The sequence below is a fragment of the Hylobates moloch genome, unplaced genomic scaffold, assembly GCF_009828535.3.
Source record: "Hylobates moloch isolate HMO894 unplaced genomic scaffold, HMol_V3 SCAFFOLD_10, whole genome shotgun sequence".
NCBI classification, from domain to species: Eukaryota; Metazoa; Chordata; class Mammalia; order Primates; family Hylobatidae; genus Hylobates; species Hylobates moloch.
In genome coordinates, this window is record NW_026652285.1 from 34224654 (window position 1) to 34246822 (window position 22169).

General features: G+C 44.8%; 1 protein-coding gene across 5 annotated transcripts in view; it reads left to right on the forward strand.

Annotated features, from left to right (window-relative positions):
* The window catches only part of FRMPD1 (FERM and PDZ domain containing 1), a 152692-nt gene that overhangs the window by 120017 nt on the left and 10506 nt on the right, over nt 1-22169 (forward strand). For all 5 annotated transcript variants that reach the window (XM_058445944.1, XM_032164188.1, XM_058445946.1 and 2 more), the window contains 9 exons: nt 3825-3932; nt 8871-8966; nt 14217-14342; nt 15474-15593; nt 16818-16954; nt 17985-18111; nt 18244-18339; nt 20063-20245; nt 21598-21745. In XM_058445944.1, the coding sequence (XP_058301927.1) occupies nt 3825-3932; nt 8871-8966; nt 14217-14342; nt 15474-15593; nt 16818-16954; nt 17985-18111; nt 18244-18339; nt 20063-20245; nt 21598-21745 (1141 nt within the window). The remainder of the gene's footprint in view (nt 1-3824; nt 3933-8870; nt 8967-14216; nt 14343-15473; nt 15594-16817; nt 16955-17984; nt 18112-18243; nt 18340-20062; nt 20246-21597; nt 21746-22169) is intronic.

Sequence of the window (22169 nt, forward strand, 5' to 3'; positions counted from 1 at the left end):
CATGCAGAAATCAGTGAAGCTGGGTTGTTTTCCAGGTAGACTCCGGAACCCACATTCCTTAGTGTTATGCTATTGTACCTCTGTAAACCCTGCTGCCTTCGTGAGTGACATTGTGTAGCCCAGGGCAGAGGGTAAGGCCAAAAGATATAGGAATGTTTTCCAACGTGTCCCTTTCAGTGCCCTTTTAAACATTAACTCTTAGTTCAACGAAAAACATGCACAAAGAGATTTTATCAGCTGAGGTCTGCTGCTTTCTGATGAATTAATTTAGAATCCAGAGAGAGCTAAGAAGTTCTAGAATAATGAGTAGCTCATATCCTTTGAATTGTCTCTTTAAAATATTAGATGGCTGAAGTGGATGTAAGTAGGTGGTTTATAATATGTTCTAGATGCCAAGATATTCAGGGTAGCAGAGCTGATGTTCAGGTATAAAAATACAGGAGCCACAGTGGGGCATGTGTGTTGGGCATTTTCATGTCAGCATGTTTTTTTCTCAAAGCAGCCAGTTTCATGGTTGGGTGGTTCCAAATGTAAGAATGGCCCTTCTTCCCTGCAACTCCCACCAAGTAGTTCGGAGCAAGTCCACTTTGTATGAAATGGCAAACATCTGGAAGAGTGACCTTCTCTAGGCTACACAACTGTGCCATTGACCATTCCTCATAGATGGGTTTTTCTGAATTCTCACTTCTCTGAGAGCTTTCGGGACAGAGTCCAATTTCATGGTGACCCTCCCAAATAGTGGCACCCAGAAAGGTACACAGTTCCACCAATGACCAACCAATGCGGAGTACCATGGGGAGTGGACATGCACCAAGAATGCTAGTAAAGCCCAAGATTGGGTTAACATTTTCACAGGCTCAATCACACTGTTGGCTTGGGTGAAACTGGTGACCAACTAAATACTGAGCTGGTTTTCAAAGGAATAGCTTCCAAGCCACGTCCCTTCAATTCCATGCTTGTGCAATTGAATTGAGTTCTGTGCAATTGATTTTTTGGATGCTCAATGCCACACTTCACATTAATCCCTGTCATGTTGCTTTTGCCCAGTGTTCTGGCATGCTGAGATTTTACAGTCAGGGAATTGTGGGGCTGAAAGTCTTATTTGTACAGTTGACAGCTGTAGTCATTCTCCAATGACTTCCTGTCAGGGAACCTCCTCTTCCTAAGTCTATTCCAGTTCCTTCAGTTTCCTGCCAGTTGATTTTCTTGAGCATGATCCAGCTCTGGGCCTAATTCTTCCAGGATTTATCTCCTAAAGGTGAGAGACAACAGTGTTTTCTTCCTGCAGATTCCTTTTCTCTCTGCATCTCTCCTCTGTTCTGCCCCTGATTTCTTATTCCTTTGAGTCTTTGTGGTGGTGGTTGTACCTGTTGCTTTGACCACTCACTTTATCTTGTTCCCTGCAGCTCTTGACAGCCCAGCTCCTTATATCCTCTTATATTTGATTTTAGTGATTTCCTGGCCTTTGACCCATAGCTGTCTCTGGTCCTTAAGTTTCCCATGCACCCTCTTTTAGATTCCCAGTTCCTTGACCTTGCCCCCCAAATTCTTGCTGCCTGATATCTGGTGACACCTTGCAGCTCTGTCCTTCACAGGTTTGGCAAGTTCACTGTCTCTGGCTTCAATCAAGGCATTGCTAAATATCACTGTTGAGGATTGAGACTAAGTTACTTAGTTAGAAATCAGGACTATTTTGAGTATATATATATATCAACTAGTTTATGAATCCACCTAATGGCACTGCATCCGGCCTTTTCCACAGGGGGGTTGTAGGAGACCTTATGAAATGCTTTGCGAGAATGAAGGAATACTACTATATCCATAGAACCCTGGTCTACCAATATGGACTTCTATCTTCAAAGGAAAAATGAACTTGGTTGGCTCTGACTTGTTCTTAGTAACCCCATATTGGCTGTCAGTGATCACTGTCTAAAAGTTCTCTGACCATCTCTTATCTTGGATTTTGCCAAGAATATACATATATATTCATATATATATTCATATTATATATATTCATATATATGTATATTCATATATATTCATATTATATATATTCATATATATGTATATTCATATATATTCATATTATATATATTCATATATATGTGTATATTCATATATATATATATATATATATTTTTTTTTTTGAGATGTAGTCTTGCTCTGTCATCCAGGCTGGAGTGCAGTGGTGCAGTCTCGGCTCACTGCAACCTCTACCTCCTGGATTCAAGCAATTCTCCTGCCTCAGTCCCCCGAGTAGCTAGGACTAAAGGCATGCACCACCATGCTCGGCTAATTTTTGTATTTTTAATAGAGACGGGGTTTCGCCATGTTGCCAGGCTAGTCTCGAACTCCTGGCCTCAGGTGCTCTGCCTGCCCCAGCCTCCCAAAGTGCTGGGATTACAGGCAGGAGCCACCGCACCCAGCCTGATTTTGCCAAGAATTAACAACAAACTTACCAATATGTGTTTTCCTAAATCCTCCATGTTCATTTTCTGGAAAACTTGATATTTGACCATCTTTAGTTTCCTAACATTTCTTCCATTCTCTGTTCTGTGGATGATACCAACTGTTACATATTATAGGTCCACAAGCCCCCTAGATTCAAGTGGTATGGGAGTCTTGAGCTCATTCGAAGCAATCTGATAGTCTTATCACTAATTTTGGGTTGGAACTTTTTCTTTCTCTTATTCCTCCTATCCCTTCTGTCATTTCTACAGGTGTACTTCTTCTCTGCAAACATTATTATTTCCCTGCTTTTCTACTAATTTTTTTTTGTTTTAGAGCAAATTATATATTTGAGATGTTGAGTCATAGTCATGAATCCTGTCATGCCAAGGTTCTAGTTGCCCATGAGAATCACATATATCTTTTTGCATTAAAATTTCAGGACAACTTGTTCACTTCATGTACTTCATGGCTTTGATCTGTTGGTATTTGAGTCTACGAACACTGTTTCCAACAGTTTCCCTGATTGTTGTTATGTGTCTCTTCTCCCATCTTCACAGAACGTGGCCCAGAGTTTCATCTTGGTACTCTTACACGTGGAAACATTCTAGAGGCTGGCCTAAAGGACTGTCCACACCAAGGGAACACAGGATGTTAGGCTGGAAAATAGTGTATCAGGATTTCATCCAGGAAGGTCACAGCCTGTTGGTCTAGAAGATCATGTAAGATGCTATTCAGCAAGTGTCACAAGTTGGCCTGATACAATCTAGTCCAAAGGCTTCACCATATACTCATACCAACCTGTGATGACTCTCTTTACTTCTTTGGGAAAAGAGGGTACCTCCCAAAAGATAAGAGCAAAGTGGGGCCAAGGGTAAGTCATAAGGGTCAGAGTTTCAGGGAACCCCGTCTAACTCCTATATTGTGCAGATGGGAAGACTCTGAAGGCCAGAGAGGGGCAAGGACTGGACCAAAGTCACACAGAGTTATTTTGTTGTGCTTTACACACATACCTGGTTTTCTTTCATAAGAATTTGAGTTTGAGATAGTTAGTTCTCACAACTATTGAGCAGTAAAACATGAGTTGGAATTCAAATAGTCCCATTCACAGGCCAGAACTCTTTGTCTTCATTGTATCACAGCTATTTTGCTACCATGTTGAATGTCCAACTATTCTCAGGTACATGAGAATATAATCTGGCTTGGGATCCCCAGATTTTATGAAAATACCTATAATGGGATATCATCCTTTCCTGTGGGTTTAAATTGAACCTGCAACAGCTATCAAAGTTTCTGTTTTTAAGAAATGAGAAGATAGGTGTGCCTGGTTTTTATGAAAGCACTGTTCCAAAATGCATCATGTTAATGTTTTTCAGGGAGTCCCTAAATCGTCCTTCCTGACCGAGGAGAAGAGAGCCAGACTGAAGACCAACCCTGTGAAGGTGCACTTTGCTGAAGAAGTGCTCATCAGTGGACACAGCCAGGTGTGTCACTAGTCAAGGGACTGAAATTACTCTTTATGAAGCTGGCGAGCTGCCTTCTGGCACATAACTCCCTGAACCTCTGGAATTCCACGGCACAGAGAGGATGCAGAGGAAGTGCAGCATGTTTGCAAGAGGCTTTGTGCACCCTCCCAGTCAGATGCCTGCAGACCCTGGACTGGGATTGCTGGTGGGAGCTCTGGGCCATGGGTGGGGACTGGGAAGAAGAGCACTGGGTTTGGCCCTCTATTGTTCTGTGACTCCATTCTTCTGCCCATGAAATTCTGACAGATTCCAATAGTTAATTTCTCATTATGCATCTTCAAATTTATTATCCTCTCTGAAGGTGATCTATTGATAATCATGCCGGTGGTGATGGGATTGCTTTTCATTTTTAAGAGTCCATCATCTATTGAACCTCTATTATGTGACCTAAACATTGTGTGTACAGTCCTTAGTCATCACAATACCCTGCAAGGGAGGTGTTTTAACAAAAGAGGAAGCAGAGGCCTAGAGAGATTAAGAGACTTAACCTCTAAGATCACATGGCGAGAAAATGCAGGAGCCCAGGTCCATGTGACTTTGGTTCTTTGGTTTTTCACTATGACATGCTGTCTAGTCCTTTTTGATATGGACAGACCCAGGGTTGGGGGTTCAGAAGACAAATTTGTAAAGGGAAAATGTTGGCTAGAGTTTGATTTTAATGTGGAGTGTTGGATAAAAGGCTCATTTATTCATAATTTATATATTTTCCCCCAGTAGTCTATAACTATTGCCATTGTGAATTTCTTAATATTAGACTTTGAAACTTTAAAGTTGAAACTTGTCCTTTTCTGGTCTTCTCACCATAGAGACCAGCAAAGGCTGGGGGAGTCAGATGCAGTGGGGGCTAAGGCCATTTTAACAAAGGATCCAGGTGACCTGGTCCACATCTACAGAGCCCTTATTTTCTACCTGCCCTGATACTTAATAGAGCACACCTTTATATAGACTTGAGTGAGAAAGGTGGACTTGTTCAGGAAGGGGCCAGTGGGAGGCCTAACGCATGACTTAGAAAACACCTGTCAGTTGACAATATTTGCGTCATGTTTGTGAAATTGGATTGAGTCTCTTTAGAAAATTAAGTTTAGATTCTGCTGGGCACGGTGGCTCATGCCTGTAATCCCAGCACTTTGGGAGGCTGAGGCAGGTGGATCTCGAGGTCAAGAGATCAAGACCGGCCAGGGGCGGTGGCTCACGCCTGTAATCCCAGCACTCTGGGAGGCTGAGGTAGGTAGATCACAAGGTCAGAAGATCGAGACCATCCTGGCTAACATGGCGAAACCCCTTCTCTACTAAAAAATACAACAAATTAGCCGGGCGTAGTGGCGGGCACCTGTAGTCCTAGCTACCTGGGAGGCTGAGGCAGGAGAATGGCGTGAACCCAGGAGGTGGAGCTTGCAGTGAGCCAAGATCGCGCCACTGCACTCCAGCCTGGTCGACAGAGCCAGACTCCATCTCAAAAAAAAAAAAAAAAAGAGATCGAGACTATCCTGGCCAACATGGTGAAACCACATCTCTACTAAAAATACAAAAATTAGCTGGGCATGGTAGTGTGTGCCTGTGGTCCCAGCTACTTGGGAGGCTGAGGCAGGAGAATCACTTGAACCCAGGAGGCGGAGGTTGCAGTGAGCCGAGATTGCGCCACTGCACTCCAGCCTGGCGACAGAGTGAGACTTCGTCTCAAAAAAAAAAAATTAAGTTTCGATTCAACACATGACTCTTCATTTCAAGAGTCATGCACAGTGATGAGTAGTGAGGGTGAGAACCAGCTAGCAGGACAGGGACAGAATAAAGGCATGACAGGTGTGGACAGGGTCACCTGGTTGATCTGTTAAAATGGCCATGACCTCCCATTCACTGCTGTCTATGCTGAGGGGACCAGATAAGGACAACTTTCACCTGAACTGGCTACAAAACTGGCTCAGAGTTTTGGTGGGGTTGGGGAGTTTAAAGGAACAGGGTTCTAAAACGGTGTCTCCGGGAAGAATTGGAAGGTTGGGGCACCTTGGGGAATCTTTGGGAGACTGCATCAGCCACACAAGGCAGAGATAGCAAAACAAGTAAGAGTTCATCCCTGTGACCTGTCTATTCATCCTTTCAAGTGTTTAAAAGATGATAAAACTGGCTGTCAAACTTTTCCCCTTGGAACATGATAAGACTGCCTTAGATACACAATCACTGTATTAAGAAGGATCTGAGATAGTAAACCAACATTTGAAATATGTTTGACTTTGCTCACAGTTAAACAAATACAAAGAAAAAATATTAAAAAGTAAAACTTTATACTTAGCAAATGAGCACAAATAGAGAAAAAATGTAAGCCCCCATGCTGAGAAAGTAATTACAATCATGCACTACTGATGGCTTTATAAATTGGCTTAAACTTTTTTGAGTGGAAAAAAAAACAAAATTTAATGACTGCTATAAAAAATGACCCAGAGATTGAATTCCTGTTAGTCTATACAATAATTTAAAAGTGAAAATCCATATACTTAAAGGTATCTATAGTATCAACATTTTAAATAGCTCCCAAAATGGAAAAACATGCTCAATTGTCTAGGGCAGAGGGATTGTGAAATCAGTTCTGATATTTCAACTCAACAGAATATTATAAATCCATTAAAATTATGAACATTAAGCCCACCTAAAAATTGTACATGAAATGCATATTGGGTAGAAAATGAACATAGAATCATGCATATTAAATTATTGCAACTCTCTAAAAACTATTTACAGATATAGATAAAAATTGGAAGAAGCCTTAGGGAAAAGTAAGTGGTGGTAGTTATGTAATGTTGCTATGAATATATTCTTTGTAAACCTTTTAAATCACAAAGAAAGTACTAAGGAAAAAATTTCCCACTTGGGAAACCCCAAAATTAAGATTTCTAAACACTCAGAGCCAGAGAAGTAAGATGGCAGCAGAGTAAGCGGTCTGAAATCCCTCATCCTGATGTAGTGTGAAATGGCACTGGAATATGAACATCTTCCTTTTTCCTCCATAAAAATACTGTGGTTTTTTAAAACAAGTTATAGACCCAGGAGACAGAGGCTGCAGTGAACCGAGATTGTGCCACTGCACTCCAGCCTGAGCAACAGGGTGAGACTCTGTCAAAAAAAAAAAAAAAAGAGATGATCGTGAGTCTTGCTTAGAAGATACAAACACCTTTATATTTAGAAGATTCAATATTCTCATCTGAAAAAACTGGAAGTTTTGTTTGTTTGTTTGTTTGTTTGTTTGTTTGTTTGTTTAAGATGGAGTTTTGCTCTTGTCGCCCTGGCTGGAGTGCAGTGGTGTGATCGTGGCTCACTGCAACCTCCGCCTTCCAGGTTCAAGCAATTCTTCTGTCTCAGCCTCCAGAGTAGCTGGGACTACGGATGTGTGCCACCACGCCCGGCTAATTTTTGTATTTTTAGTAGAGACGAGTTTTCACCATATGTAGGCTTTATACCCAAACTCTTTATGGAGATGAGTACAAGGGGGGCAATTCCAGCTCAAATCTTGGGAACTCTAAAATCTCTCTGTGCTTCTGGAGGACACCAGCCCCAAGGGCCCTTTGTATTTGCAACCAAACACTCAGAATCACTTCTTACGAGAGCTGGGAGATTCTCCAAAACCCTCTCCTGCTCTATCCCAGGAGTTCTAGCTGGCGTGAGGCCACCAAACACAGACCAGTCCTGTGCCTTTTCCCTAAATAGCCCTATGAGAGTGGCAGAGTCCTTTAGGGGACCTCATGCATCTGGGGTGATAATTGGGGTGAATGTAGTGGAGAGCATCCCTCTGCCCTTTGGTGATATTTCATTACAGGGAATGCAGCAATAAAATGAGGGAAGGAAAGGCTTCCCTACCCTCCCCATCCCACCCCAATCCTACAAGGTAGAGTCTAAGAATCTCTGAAAGGCCCATGTTGAACAGCGTGCATGCTGGTCATCTGGCTTGCCAAATTGCATCCCATAAGGGTACAGCCAGCAGTAAAATGTGAGCTGATGGTCATGAGACATTGCACAGGCTCACGCAGTGCTATCAGTACGCTCATGGAAGGGCTCACCCTTCTCCACCATTTGTCATATCTAACAGTCCTCATGGGTATCCCTTGACAAAGCATGCCTGTGCATTGGAGAAATTCTCAAGTGCCAAGAAAGAACACCTGACATGGTGAGAGGTTAGGGAGGATCCTACTCTCCAAACCAGGCAGGTCCAGACAGCTAAGGATTTGTCATACCCAGGGGCAGGAAAGCTGTGACTGGGATACAATAGGCCAGGCATGGTGGCTTACGCCTGTAATCCCAGTATTTTGGGAGGCCAAGTCAGGCAGATCACTTGAGGCCAGGGGTTCGAGACCAGCTGGCCAACATGGCGAAACCCTGTCTCTACTAAAAATACAAAAATTAGGCTGGGCATAGGGGCTTAGGCCTGTAATCCCAGCACTTTGGGAGGCTGAGGCAGGTGGATCACCTGAGGTCAGGAGTTCAAGACCAGCCTGGCCATCATGGTGGAACCCCACATCTCTACTAAAAAGAAAATACAAAAATTAGCTGGGCGTGGTGGTGTGTGCCTATAGTCTCGGCTACTCGGGAGGCTGAGACAGGAGATTTGCTTGAACCCAGGAGGCGGAAGTTGCAGTGAGCCAAGATTGCACCACTGCACTCCAGCCTGGATGACAGAGTGAGACTCTGTCAAAAAAAAAAAAAAAAAAAAATTAACCAGTCATGGTGGCAGATGCCTGTAATCCCAGCTATTTGGGAGGCTGAGGTGGGAGAATTGCTTGAACCTGGGAGTCAGAGGTTGAGTGAGCCGAGATCGTACTACTGTTCTCCAGCCTGGGTGACAGAGTGAGACCCTGTCTCCAGAAGGAATAAAAAAAGATAGGGATACAACAATTCTCTTGTGTTTTCCAGGGTAATTCTCTGCTGTGTATGCCCAACGTGCTCAAGCTATACTTGGAGAATGGACAGACCAAAGCTTTCAAGTTTGAGGCAAACACAACCGTGAAGGTATTAAGAATAAACTTGAACTTCTTTTCCCAAGAGAATGTTCTGGCTGCTAGGACCCCCCAGGCATCTTGCCCTGCATCTGCCTTGGTGGTCTCACAAACACCATGGTCTGAGTCCCTGTAATAATAAGCCAAGTACCATGTTATCTCATTTAGTTGCACGACCACCCAGAAAGATGGTCTTTTTACCACCATCTTAGCTGGGTGGGGGTTGGGGGTGGGAATCAGGACTTAAGAGAGATGAAGTGACTTGCCCAAAGGTCAGATTAGAACTCCTAAGCCTTCAGGGAATTCAGGGAATGCTCAATTGTCCAAGGCAGGATGAAATAAGGGCCAACTGCAAGGGGAAGAGTACCATCTCTTCCAGCCTGTCCAGACATCAGACAAGGCATGGGAAAGAAGCTGGACCTGCGCTGAGCTTTGGAGGACAACTAAGATTTCAGCACGGGCCGGTAGGGACAGGGCAGTTGAGGGTAGGGTACATATCAATCAGAGAGTCACGTGAACTAACGCAGAGAGCCAGAAAAATGGGAATTGCCCAGGAAATAGCAAACCATCCAGCAGGACTGGGGCACAGGCTGTTTTCTTGTGGAAGGAGTGGCTGTGGAGGGCCTCAAATGCCCAGGCAACAATAGAGCTTGAGTTTTATCCATAGATAATAGTGTATGGTGCTAGCAGTTCTTGAACAAGGGAATAAATAGTGTTAGAGTGAGGCTGCAGTGAAGAAGCAAAGTTGTTCAAACATTAAAAACCATGTAAGAGGAAACATTGAGCCCAGCTCTTCTGGTACAAGGGGGAGAGCAGGCTCAGGAGGGCCAGTGCAGCTATAGGTGACAAACAGTAGCCAAGACACACATGCACACACATACATCTGCACAGTACATTCACACACATGCATATGCATACACGCATATGTACAATGTGCATACACCTGAATGCACACATCTAGTGTTTCTCTCTGGCACCTTCATTTGGCAATTCCTACAGCTGCTCCAAATGCTCTATTCTATTTCTTCCTAAATATGACTCAGAAGAAGCTGGAGAAGGGCTTTCTGAACCTGGGGAACTCCAAGCCCAGAGGAGGAAGGCAAAGGAGGAATAGATTTTAAGTGTTTACTACATGCCAGGCACTCTTCCTGGGCACTTTCTTGTATATGATCTCATTTAATGCCCTAGCAACCTTGTGAAGTAACTAGTGTTATCCCCACTTTGCAGATGAGAAAACAGGCCCAAGAGATCCAAAAGTTGTCAAGGTCAGCTAGCTCATAACTGGCTTCAAACTTGGTCTGTTTTTGAACCCTGTGCTGGAGCTTGTCACTCTGCCATTCTGCAGAAAAGGGAAGCTTTGCAAATGGATTAGATAAGAGTTCTACTTTCATCATCTTTGATCAAAGTGGATTGGAATAGAAGGGTTGATTTTTTTAAAGCAAGTCCCCCTTTGGTGGCCAAAAGGACTTTGAGGTAATTTACAACAAAGGCCCACATTACAGAGGAATTAAACTTAACATGATAGAGAGAGTTGGGGAAATGAACAAGGACTTAGCCAGTATAATACTGGCTAATCTTATTTATCTGTAATAGCCAAATTTTTTAAAGCAAAGCCTTTAGCTGTTTATGACACAGAGAAAGGTGGGTATAAATCAATCTTATGAGTGAAAAAAGGAAAAATTACTGTCAACTCATCAGTGACTTCTCTTCCCCTTTCCCTTACTAAGGGAAGAAAAGTTCTTGTATTAGAAAACCCTCTTTCTCTAAATCAAGGAAAAGAATGTCATTTGACCCAGTAAACATTTATTGACACTTTTTTGTGTGCCAGGCATTTCTGTATCACCAACAACTTGGCAATAAATTACCCAGGGGCTGGGTGCAGTGGCTCATGCCTGTAATCCCGGCAGTTTAGGAGGCCGAGGTGGGCGGATCACCTGAGGTCAGGAGTTTGAGACCAGCCGGGCCAACATGGTAAAACCCCGTCTCTACTAAAAATACAAAAAAATTAGCCGGGCGTAGTGGCGGGCGCCTGTAGTCCCAGCTACTCGGGAGGCTGAGGCAGGAGAATGGCGTGAACCTGGGAGGCGGAGCTTGCAGTGAGCCGAGATTGCGCCACTGCACTCCAGCCTGTTGCCCAGGCTGGAGTTCCGTCCCAAAAAAAAAAAAAAAAAAAAAAAAAAAATTAGCCGGGCATGGTGGTGCAAGCCTGTAGTCCCAGCTACCTGGGAGGCTGAGGCAGGAGAATTGCTTGAACCTGGGAGGCAGAGGTTGCAGTGAGCCGAGACCATGCCACTGCACCCCAGCCTGGGCGATGAGAGTGAAACTCCATCTCAAAAAAATAAATATAAATAAATAAATAACCCAGGGTTATACTGTTAGGAAGCCTGAAGTCTTGGGGTGTGGCTAGGGTGAGGAGATGAGACTTGGGGACAACTCACAATGAAACGAGGTACCAGTGTGCTTAAGACCATGAAAGCGGGACAGAAGCCGTGTGGTACAGGCTCAAGGGAGAGCAAGCTTCCAGCTGGGTGCCAAATAAAGGCCTCTGGGGGAGTGGAGTGGTAGCCTGTATGGTGGACTTAGAAAGATAGATTGGCTTTTGACTGGAGTGGGCCAAGAGTGTTGTGTGAAGGCAACATGTGGGCACGGCGAACAACACCAACAAAGATCCAGAAATGGGCAAGTTTGACAAGTGTGTGGGGCTTGTGGGAAGAGTGCATTGGGATAAGCAGCAGAAGATAAAGTGGGAGAAGTGGGTTGGCACCTGATACCTTGAGAGTCTTGAATATTAAGCTAAGGAGTTTGAGTTTTGGCCCGTGAGCCATCAAGAGCCACTGAATGTTCTTGAGCAAGGGAGAGCGTGCCCAGTACAAGACTTAGACAAATTCCTCTAGAACAAGAGTCAGCAAACCTTCTGTAAAGGGCTAGATAGTGAATATTTTAGGTTTTGCAGGCCACAGGGTCTCTGTCATAGTTATTCAACTCTGCCATTGTAGCAAATGCACATGGCTATATTCCCATAAAACCTAACTTAATTACAAAAACAGGCAATGGGCTGGATTTGCTCCACAGGCTACAGTTTGCCAACCTTTGCTCTACGTGCAAGGTGGAGAACAGATGGGTGGCAGGAGGGTTCACAGGACATCCCTTTACAAAGTCAGGAGAAATGCATGAGCCCAAGCCGAGGTAGACATGGGAGAATGGAGAAGAAAGGGACAGAGTCAAGAGACAGGCTTTCCACTGGGGCCAGCACAATGCCAGGCACACAGGCAGCACTCAATTAATGGTGTGGAGCTGCAGAAGCAAATGGGCCCTTTAGGACTAGTCACTGGGTAGTTTTAGGGGGTGATGAACAAGTGGAGAGAGGGTTCCGAATCAGGAGTCACGAGGAGGGAGTAGCACCTCATGGTGCGAGACTTACTACGTTTGAGGTTCTGGCAGGACACTTATGATCTTTGTTTACTCACCAAGTGAAAGTTTGTGTGCATCTATTATGTGCCAAGCACTGGATATACTGCATAACGGAGCACAGCACAGGCAAGGCCCACATCCTCAGAGAGTTTAACATCTAATGGGGTGAAAGACAATAAGCAAGAAAACAGAGATTAGCAGTTGGCATGCATTGAATACTTACCATCTGCCAGGTGCTGTTCTAAGTGCCTTCTATGGGGAAATCAATTCAATGTACACAACAACCCTATGAGATAGGTGTTAATATTATTCCCATTCTACAGATGAAAACACTGAGGCATAGAGAGAAGAAGCAATTACAGCTAGGAATTGGGAGTGGAGGTCTAGAACTCATTCCCTCGTAAAGATGGCTGTTAATTGAATAAAATAATATTAAATAATGGTGAGGGAAATAAACAGGACACTGGGACAGAGAATAACAGGGATGATTACATTTATGTACGCTGGCCAGAGAAAGCCTCTCTAAGAGGCGACATTTGGACTGAAACTCAAAGGAAGAGAAAGAAACAGACCTGGAAAGAGTAATGGGGAAAGTATACTGGGCAGAGGGAACAGCATGTGCAAATGCTTCAAGGCAGCAAAGACCTTGTGGTCACAGAGGGCTGCTCTAGTGAGCAAGAAGAGTGTGGCGTGGCAACCAGAATGCCTCAGCGCAGCATTCACGAGCATTCTGTCCTGTCAGCCACTCTCAGAAGCAGGCATTATTTTCCTCTATTTGGAGAGGAAGTGACTGAGGTTCAAAAGTGTCCCTCAGTTGTGGCCGGACATGGTGGCTCATTCCTGTAATCCCAGCACTTTGGGAGGCTGAGACTGGCAGATCACCTGAGGTCGGGAGTTTGAGACCAGTCTGGCCAACATGGTGAAACCCCATTTCTACAAAAAATACAAAAATTAGCTGGGCATGGTGGCACACACCTGTAATCCCAGCTACTTGGGTGGCTGAGGCACAAGAATTGCTTGAACCCAGGAGGCGGCGGTTGCAGTGAGCTGAGATCGTACCATTGCATTCCAGCCTGGGCGACAGAGTGAGATTCCATCTCAAAAAAAAAAAGAAAAGTTTCCCTCAGTTGCATAGTGAGTGGGTGGTGGGATTCTATCTAGTAAGCAGTCAAAGATACAGACTAGGAGCCTGGCCAATGTGGCAAAACCCCGTCTCTACTAAAAATACAAAAAAGTTATCTGGGTGTGGTGGCGCATGCCTATAATTCCAGCTCTTTTGGAGGCCAAGGCAGGCAGATCACTTGAGAGCAGGAGTTCAAGACCAGCCTGGCCAACATTCCAAAACTACTAAAAATACAAAAATTAGCCAGGCATGGTGGCATGTGCCCATAATCCCAGCTACTCGAGAGGCTGAAGCAGGAGAATTGCTTGAACCCAGGAGGCAAGGGTTGTAGTGAGCCAAGATCATGCCAGGGCACTCCAGCCTGGGTGACAGCCTGGGAGACCCTCTCAAGAAAACAAACAACAACAAAAAAAGATAGAGACTGGGAACTCCAGAGAGAATAAGTCTAGGGACATAGGAGAGAGGCAGAAACCTCCACTGGATGGCTTCAGCCTTCCAAGTAAAGCAAGACAGGGTGGCTGTATGGATGGCGATGGAGCTTGAGGAGAGGGGAGCTGTGGCTGCAGGGCTGTAAGGAGCCTGATGAGTGGGACCAGACCCTGGCCTAAGTCAGCAGTGGGCTTGTCACTGCAGGCTTTTCTCTCCCTAGCTGCACTGAGGAATGGCAGGAAGGCCAGGGAAGTCCTCCCTGTTCCTTGAGTAACCCCTGCACCTCTCTGTGCCTGCTAGGACATCATCCTCACCGTGAAGGAGAAGCTGTCCATCCGAAGTATCGAGTACTTTGCACTGGCCCTGGAAGAGCAGTACAGCATCTCCCGGCTGCACCTGCTGCACGAAGAGGAACTCATCCAGCAGGTAGGGAGGACTAACCGCCTGTTCCTGGGAGGCATGGGCTGGGCTGGCTGCACGCCTCAGCCAGAACCTCTGGGGACAGGGCTCAGCACATCTGCAGGTTTGACGCACTTTCTCTTGCCCCAGAAGGCACAGAGCTCACTCAGCCTGGGGGTTATGGGACAAGAATCAGCCTGATTTTCATCTGCTAGTATGAGGTAGGCAGGACACAGATTTAAGGTCCCCATTTTGCAGATGTGGAGACAAAGGCTTAGAGAGGTAAGGTGGCTTTCTCAAGGTAACACAGCTGATAGGAACCTGATCTTTTGCTTCTAGCTCTGATGATCTTCCCTTGCACCTGCTTCCTCTGAGCCATTAGGGAAGCATTTGTTGCTGTGTCTAAGCCCTTCTGGTGGGACTTACCCCATGATATGGTTCCTGATGGCAGAATAGGGTAAACACAGCCAAACGTTCTATACCACTCAGTCTCCCAACCGTTCAATAATATGTTGTACCAACGTTTTAAAGCTAAACGCAGGTTAGTTCAACAAATCTTTGTGAGTCTGTTATAAAGATGAGGAGGATTTTAACAGTTGGAAATGAGTAAGACATAATCTCATGCAAGCCACCCTGAACATTCCTCTTCGTAGATGAATTCTTACCCAGTGCACTCACTGATTAGAAGGTTTACTGCTTGCAGACTTTTTAATTACTTCTATTCCCTTTGCATTGGGAAAGAAAATCAAATTAAATCCCTAAGATAGTTTAAGTGAAATAAAGTAAGTTGTAGAATGGTATGTATACTATACTATTATTTGTGGAAGATAAAAGAATAGACTTATACTGAAGCATGAATATACATAAACTGTCTCTGGAAGGGGCACACAAGAAACTGAAAACAGGAGTTTCCTCTGGAAAGGGAAACTGGAAGATAGGTGAGTGGGAAATGCTGCCCTTTTGAACATTTTACATTTTGTACCCATGAAAAAGAAAGTCAGATTAGGAGTAAAGGTCTATGGCTGCCTTGGGAAGCACTAGAATTGAAATTTCTGGGGACTGTCTTTCGCTGTCTGTGTTCTATAAAGTATTTTTGTGGAATGACTGCAACGACAAAGACAGTTAGGAGATTAATAGTATCTCCCTTACCCATCGCAGGTGGTAGAAAGGGAGGAGTCACATGACTACCGCTGCCTCTTCAGGGTCTGTTTTGTTCCCAAGGACCCCCTGGACCTCCTGAAAGAAGACCCCGTGGCCTTTGAATACCTCTATCTGCAGGTGACTGGGTCTGTGCTTCCTAAAATCACAGTGGTTGTTCTCAAAGATGGCGCACTGGGTGATTTTGAACGGGAGCTGGAGGCCATTAAACAACTCCCTGGTAGAGATTCTCTTTATCTGAAGGAGAATGGGCCTGATCGTCGCTCAGAATTCCCTTTTCTGTCACTGAGTTGCTGTTTTAGCAGTTGTGCAATATCAGAATGAAATTCAGGCTCAGTCCTCAATGTAGACAATACATTTTCTAATACCATTTTAGGATCTTTAGAATTACAGTTTTTATTGCTAAAAGGGGCCTTAGTGCTTCAAAACCTCATTTTAGAATGATGACACTGAGTCTTGGAAAGGTCATGTGATTTGCCTGGGTCACCCACTTAGTGGCAGAGCCAAAACCTGGTTCTTGATCCGTGGCCTGGTACTCCCCCTATTCTACCTCCTTAGATGAGAGTTATTATGTCATTTTTATAACATAAATGACAAATAATCATTTGATGATTAAAAATAATCATTTGGAGCCGGGTGCAGTGGCTCACGCCTGTAATGTCAGCACTTTAGGAGGTCGAGGCAGGTGGACCACTTGAGGTCAGGAGTTTGAGAACAGCTTGGCCAACATGGTGAAACCCTGTCTCTATAAAAAATACAAAAAATTAGCCGGGCGTGGTGGCGCACACCTACAGTTCCAGCTGCTTGAGAGGCTGTGGCGGGAGAATCACTTGAACCTGGGAGGTGGTGGTTGCAGTGAGCCAAGATAATGCCACTGCACTCCAACCTGGGTGACAGAGCGAGATTCTGTCTCCAGAAAAGAAAAAGAAAAAGACAAAGAATCATTTGGCAGATATCACCATTTTACAGATGAGATAACTCAGACTAGGTGGATTGGACTGCCCCAAGTCTTACAGAAATTGTGGCAGAAAATAATAATAATAGCAATAACAATGCCATCAATACTTTATATTTGTATAACACTGTGCACTTTATACCTGCTTTCATATGCATTATCTAATTTAAGTCTCACAGAAACCACGTAAGGTAGATTTTACTATCCTCATTTACCAGACACCAAATGCTCAGAGAGTCTTGGTAACTTAACCAAGGTCACACAGCCAAGAACTGTGAGAGCCAGCTCTCAAAGCGGAGCTCCTGGTCCTGCTGCCTTTCACTCGAGAGAACGAGGGGACACAATATGTCTGCTTTTGTTTCCCATCTGCTCTATTTAATCTCTTCTAGAGCTGCAGCGATGTGCTCCAGGAGCGCTTTGCTGTAGAAATGAAATGTAGCTCTGCGCTCCGACTCGCGGCTCTGCACATCCAGGAACGGATCTACGCCTGTGCCCAGCCACAGAAGATCTCTTTAAAGTATATAGAGTGAGTGGCAGGGGATGGCAGCTGCATTGCATTTATAACTTGCTGGCCCCTGGCCAGGAGGGCCAGATGCCTCAGAAAGCTGATAGTCACCCACCTACCCATCTGTCTGTCTGTTGTCTTTCCATCCATTTCCCTCTGCACCCTCTCTAATCCGACCTGGCTCCCCCAGATGTCTGAACCTGGCTGCTGTCTCTGGGACAGAAGCCAACTCCAGATGGAACGACACAGGATCCCCTTGTAAATTCCCTGTTCCTGGGAAGATGTCTTGGGAAATCAGTTGCCAGCATCAGTGTTAAGCTTTTCTAGGGGAGGGAATGCCTTGGAAATTAATTTTTCCCATGGATATGAACCAGTTCTTATTGCATTATGTCTCCACTAAGGCAGTTTCAAGTCCTACGATTCCAGCACCTTCTGATTCTTAGCTTAGAATTGTTCTGGACAGCATCACTCAGGTTTGCTAAGCCCCTCCCCAGATCTCAGCTCTGTCCTGCCTGAGCATCAGAATCAGATGGGGAATCATATTTTTAAAAATACAGCAGATTCTTGGCCCTACCCCTGATGTACTGAGTCCAATCTCTAGCAGCAGGGCCTGAGAATCTGTAGTTTTAGCAAGTTTCTGGGGGATTTTGAAGCTGCTAGGCTGGCACCATGCGGAAGCTTGGCCTAGGGCATTCACAGGAGCTCTGTGTTGCCCCATGGGAGTGTCTTGTACATATGCTGTCATTATTTGCCATGTATTTTGTAGTGAAAAAGATTCAGAACTCCTGCTCTGATTGATAGAATGTCACACCGCACCAAGAGTAATGAGCTCCCAGAATGATCAAGGGGGTTTAATTCCTGAATGCCTGTGGGGATTTTTGTGGAGAGTGTGTGTATGTGTGTGTGAGAGAGAAAAAGAGAGGAGGAGAAAGTGGCTCATAATTGCTGTATTATGGGAATACTAAGTACTGAATCAAATATAATTATGCTCTTCATTAGAGCCAAGTACCCTGTAGAAATGGGCCTCCTTGTCTCCAATGTCTCATGGCAGGAAAGACTGGGGAATAGAGAATTTTATATCTCCAACTTTACTCCGAAACATGAAAGGCAAAGACATCAAGAAAGCCATTAGCTTCCACATGAAGAGGAACCAGAATTTGCTGGAACCCCGACAGAAGGTAATGAAGGTGCCTCTGCTGACCCACCCAGCTGTCGTCTGTGAAACCTTAGGAAAAACATTTTCAACATTGCCTGGATTTTAGACCAATGAATAACTCTGACTTCAAGTTTTTTTTTTTTCTCTATTTAAGCAACTTATTTCTGCTGCCCAGCTACGTTTAAATTATCTACAGATCCTCGGAGAACTCAAGACATATGGTGGAAGAATCTTTAATGCTACTTTAATGGTATGTATTAGAGAAGTGTGAAATCCTACTCACGTAAGGGACCTTAGAGATCCTCTGAAAATCAATGTGTCTTTTAGCCTAAAATTCCTGAGGACTCTGTCATGTACTAGAATTTGTTTGGTAAACTAAATGGTACACCACTGGAAAATATTTATCACGCCCTTGCTTGGTGCTACCCCTGTGATAGATGCTAGGGGAAGCAGGGCTGAATAAGACATGATTTCCATCCTTGAAGGATGAAACAAGCTACCCAACAAAATGAAGCAAAGCCATGAGACAGGTTCAGGCCTATTGCTGTGGAGTTTGGAGACAGAAGGTAGCACTGCTTGCTTCAGGGTAAGTATAGGAAGGAGAAGGGGTTAAGGAAAGAGGCAAGAGGAAGCCTGAATTTGGCCAGACTTCAGTAGAGAGGAAAAGGCATTCTGGGTCAGAAGGGGATGGTAAGCAGTTCACCAGATCTGGAGCTTTGGGTATGTGAAGGGGAAGAGGAAAATTGGAAATCAGGAAAGAAAAATCAGAGTGTTTGACTGCCAAGCTGAGTCTCTGTTCAGAAGGGAGGAATGAGGGGTGGGCCTGAGAAGGGAGAGGAGAAGCAGAAAAGCCCTCTGCTCTCTTCCCATTCTCCTGCCTGCTTCTGTTTTGGAGCCTAGGCCTAGAGCTTGTGCTTTTCAGCAGTCAGTGTCTCGGGGTGTGGTTTCAGAGAGCTCTCCTCCAGCACTGTCAGCCCCAGGACTCTGCAGCACAAAACCAATTTACCAATTAGAGTGGGGTTTTAAAATATATTAACCAAAGTCCTTTCAGAAGATTTGGTATGCATCTCAGTCATTTACAGTGATGGGCCAATGTAATCAGATTGCTAACCTAACAATGTAGATGGAAGAAGAGAATCAGCGTTGTGAAAGAAAGGAAGAGCATCAGATAGTTAGGGGAAGGGGAGACGCAGATGGATTCTTTAAGTAGAAGACCCAAAAGGTGGGAAAGAGACTAGATCACAGAAAGGAAAGTTTTGAAGGTACAAGAAAAACTTCCCAATTTTTCTAAGGGCTAATTCTGCCCTCTCTCAGCTGTCCAGTTCCAGTCCCTAGTCTCCCTTTACCTTTCTAGTCTAAGGAAAGAACTGGTAGTGCGAGAAGCCGCCAGCTGCATGGAACAGGTTCAGGGTGCTTGCTGGGCACCGCGGCTTACAAATAGAGATAAATGCAGACTCTGTTGTCAAGAAACTTAACGTGGAAAATGAGACTCAATACAAATAATTAAAATAAGAAGTCATAAGTGTTCAGTGCTAGTAGAGAAGTAAGAGGAAGTGGTACAGGAACAACAGAGAGGAAAGGGAGATTTCTGGCTTAAGGAGGCTGAGATCAGGCAGATGCTTTCCATAGGCAGTAGGTTTTGATGTAAGCTTTTAAAGAAGGATCAGGATTTAAATGGGAAATGATGGCAGGGAAGGGATTCAAAGAGCAGGAAGATACGTACATAGATGTGAAAATACAGATGTGTTTATGGCTGTGGCTTAGGGCTGTATTGGAAAGAGTTTTGGGGAGATAAATTTACACTTTGATTTAGCTGTTGATGGGGTCCAAGTTAGGCAATAGTCTGGAGGAGTGGTCGTTAGGATCTAAAGTAGGAATCAAGGAGTTTGCAGTGAGAGGTATTATTGCTTACATGTGAAATGTATTTTCACTCGCTTGCGAATGGAGTCTAATTCCCCTTCCACCCTCTGCAGTTACAGGATAGAGAATCCTACATTGCCCTTCTAGTTGGAGCCAAGTATGGGATTAGCCAGATTATCAATAGCAAACTCAACATCATGTCCACATTGGCAGAGTTTGCAAACATCAGCCGTGTAGAGCTAACGGAAGAGTCTGAGAAAGTGAGCGTGGTCAAAGTGTATCTTCAGGACGTCAAGGTAACACAATGGGGAGAGATTCTGAATCCAACTGCTGGAATTTGGGGTCAAATAGGGGCCAGGCTAGTTTATATGAATTTTAAATAATAATAAAATCTAATGTCCAATATCTGCTTAAGAGGATGAATTGTCCATCCTGTCCTGTCAAAGGGAAAGTGGTAAATGGTACATTTTCCTGAAGAGGTCCTAAAAGGTTTTTTTGTACAAACTGAGATGGACCATGTGCTTTCCTGTTGGGTTTAGAAATGTAGATAGAGAACACCAGAGGATTTTTTTTTTTTTTTTTTTTTGAGACAGAGTCTCGCTCTGTTGCCCAGGCTGGAGTGCAGTGACGTGATCTTGGCTCACTGCAAGCTCTGCCTCGTGGGTTCACACCATTCTTCTGCCTCAGCCTCCTGAGTAGCTGGGACTACAGGCGCCCGCCACCACGCCCGGCTAATGTTTTGTATTTTTTTGTAGAGACGGGGTTTCACCGCGTTAGCCAGGATGGTCTCGATCTCCTGACCTCTTGATCCACCCACCTCGGCCTCCCAAAGTGCTCGGATTACAGGCGTGAGCCATTGCGCCCGGCCTACCAGAGGATTTTATCACATGAATGGGACCAGATTGCTGCTCAAAAGCTTTGAGTGGTGGGCATTAAAATGGGTAAATAGTGGGCCAGGTGTGGTGGCTCACGCTTGTAATCCCAGCTACTTGGGAGGCTGAGGCAGGAGAATCACTTAAACCCAGGAGGCAGAGGTTGCAGTGAGCAAAGATTGCACCATTGCACTCCAGCCTGGGTAACAAGAGCAAAACTCTGTCTCAAAAAAAAAGGTAACTAGTGCAGGGTACCTCCTGAGCCTCTCTTGAAGGTCTTACTTTTATTCTGCCCTCCTTTGATTTAATCCCAACATACCCAATATTGGTGCTTTATTCTTATCACCCTCTCCCTCATTCTCCACATGTTCTTGCTCCTTTTTCTTTTTTAAGTCTTGCAAGTCCCTCTTGCAGGAATGAACAGGGTGGGATGGGGCAGTTTGGATATGGTGCTGGGGTAGAGGATGAGGAGCCAGAAGACACTGTATAGATTGGGTGGGAAGAACCCACTGTGTGTGTGTGAGTGTGTGTGTGTGTGTGTGTGTGTGTGTGTGTGTGTATGTGCGTGCACGTGCACGCGATGGTGTCTATGTACGAGTACATGCATATCCTCATTTAAAGCCTTGCAAGTGAGGATATGGGGCACCAGGAGACCTACCGGTGGACCATGGCCAGATTTACTTGGAATCTCTTGTTGGTCCCACATGGCTTTGTTGTCAGTCTTCAGACTGTCCCTTGGTCCTTGATAAACATGAGATTTCTATTTGCTTTCAAAGGTTCTGACTTTGCTGCTGGAATCCAACAGTGCGAAAGACCTAGCCTGCCTGATTGCTGGGTACTACAGGCTGTTGGTTGACCCAGTTACCTCCATTTTCCTCTGGCCTGGAAACAAACAACAAGTGCACCGGGTATCTGCAGAAGAAGGTGAGGCGCTGAGTCTTGCCCCAATAAGGACAGGCCCCTTTCACTGGCCTTGTAGGTAAGGGCAGCCTAAAGGGAGGTGGTGAATTGAATTGAGCCGAGGCTTCAGCTCAAGTGGATGAGAACTATTTCTCTGTTTATTTCCTAGTAAACAATTGATCTTTCATAAATACTAAACAAAGAAGCTTTCTTTGTATCTGAAATTTTCCTGAAACCAAGGAATGCTGTGGAAGAGCTTTAGTTCCCTGCAGTATTTCCTAAGATTGTCTCTCAGATCCACTGCATTTTATCATTATTTCTCAGCCAGGCATGGTGGCTCACGCCTGTAATCCCAGCACTTTGTGAAGCTGAGGCAGGTGGATCACCTGAGGTCAGGAGTTTGAGACCAGCCTGGCCAACATGGTGAAACCCCATCTCTACTGAAAAT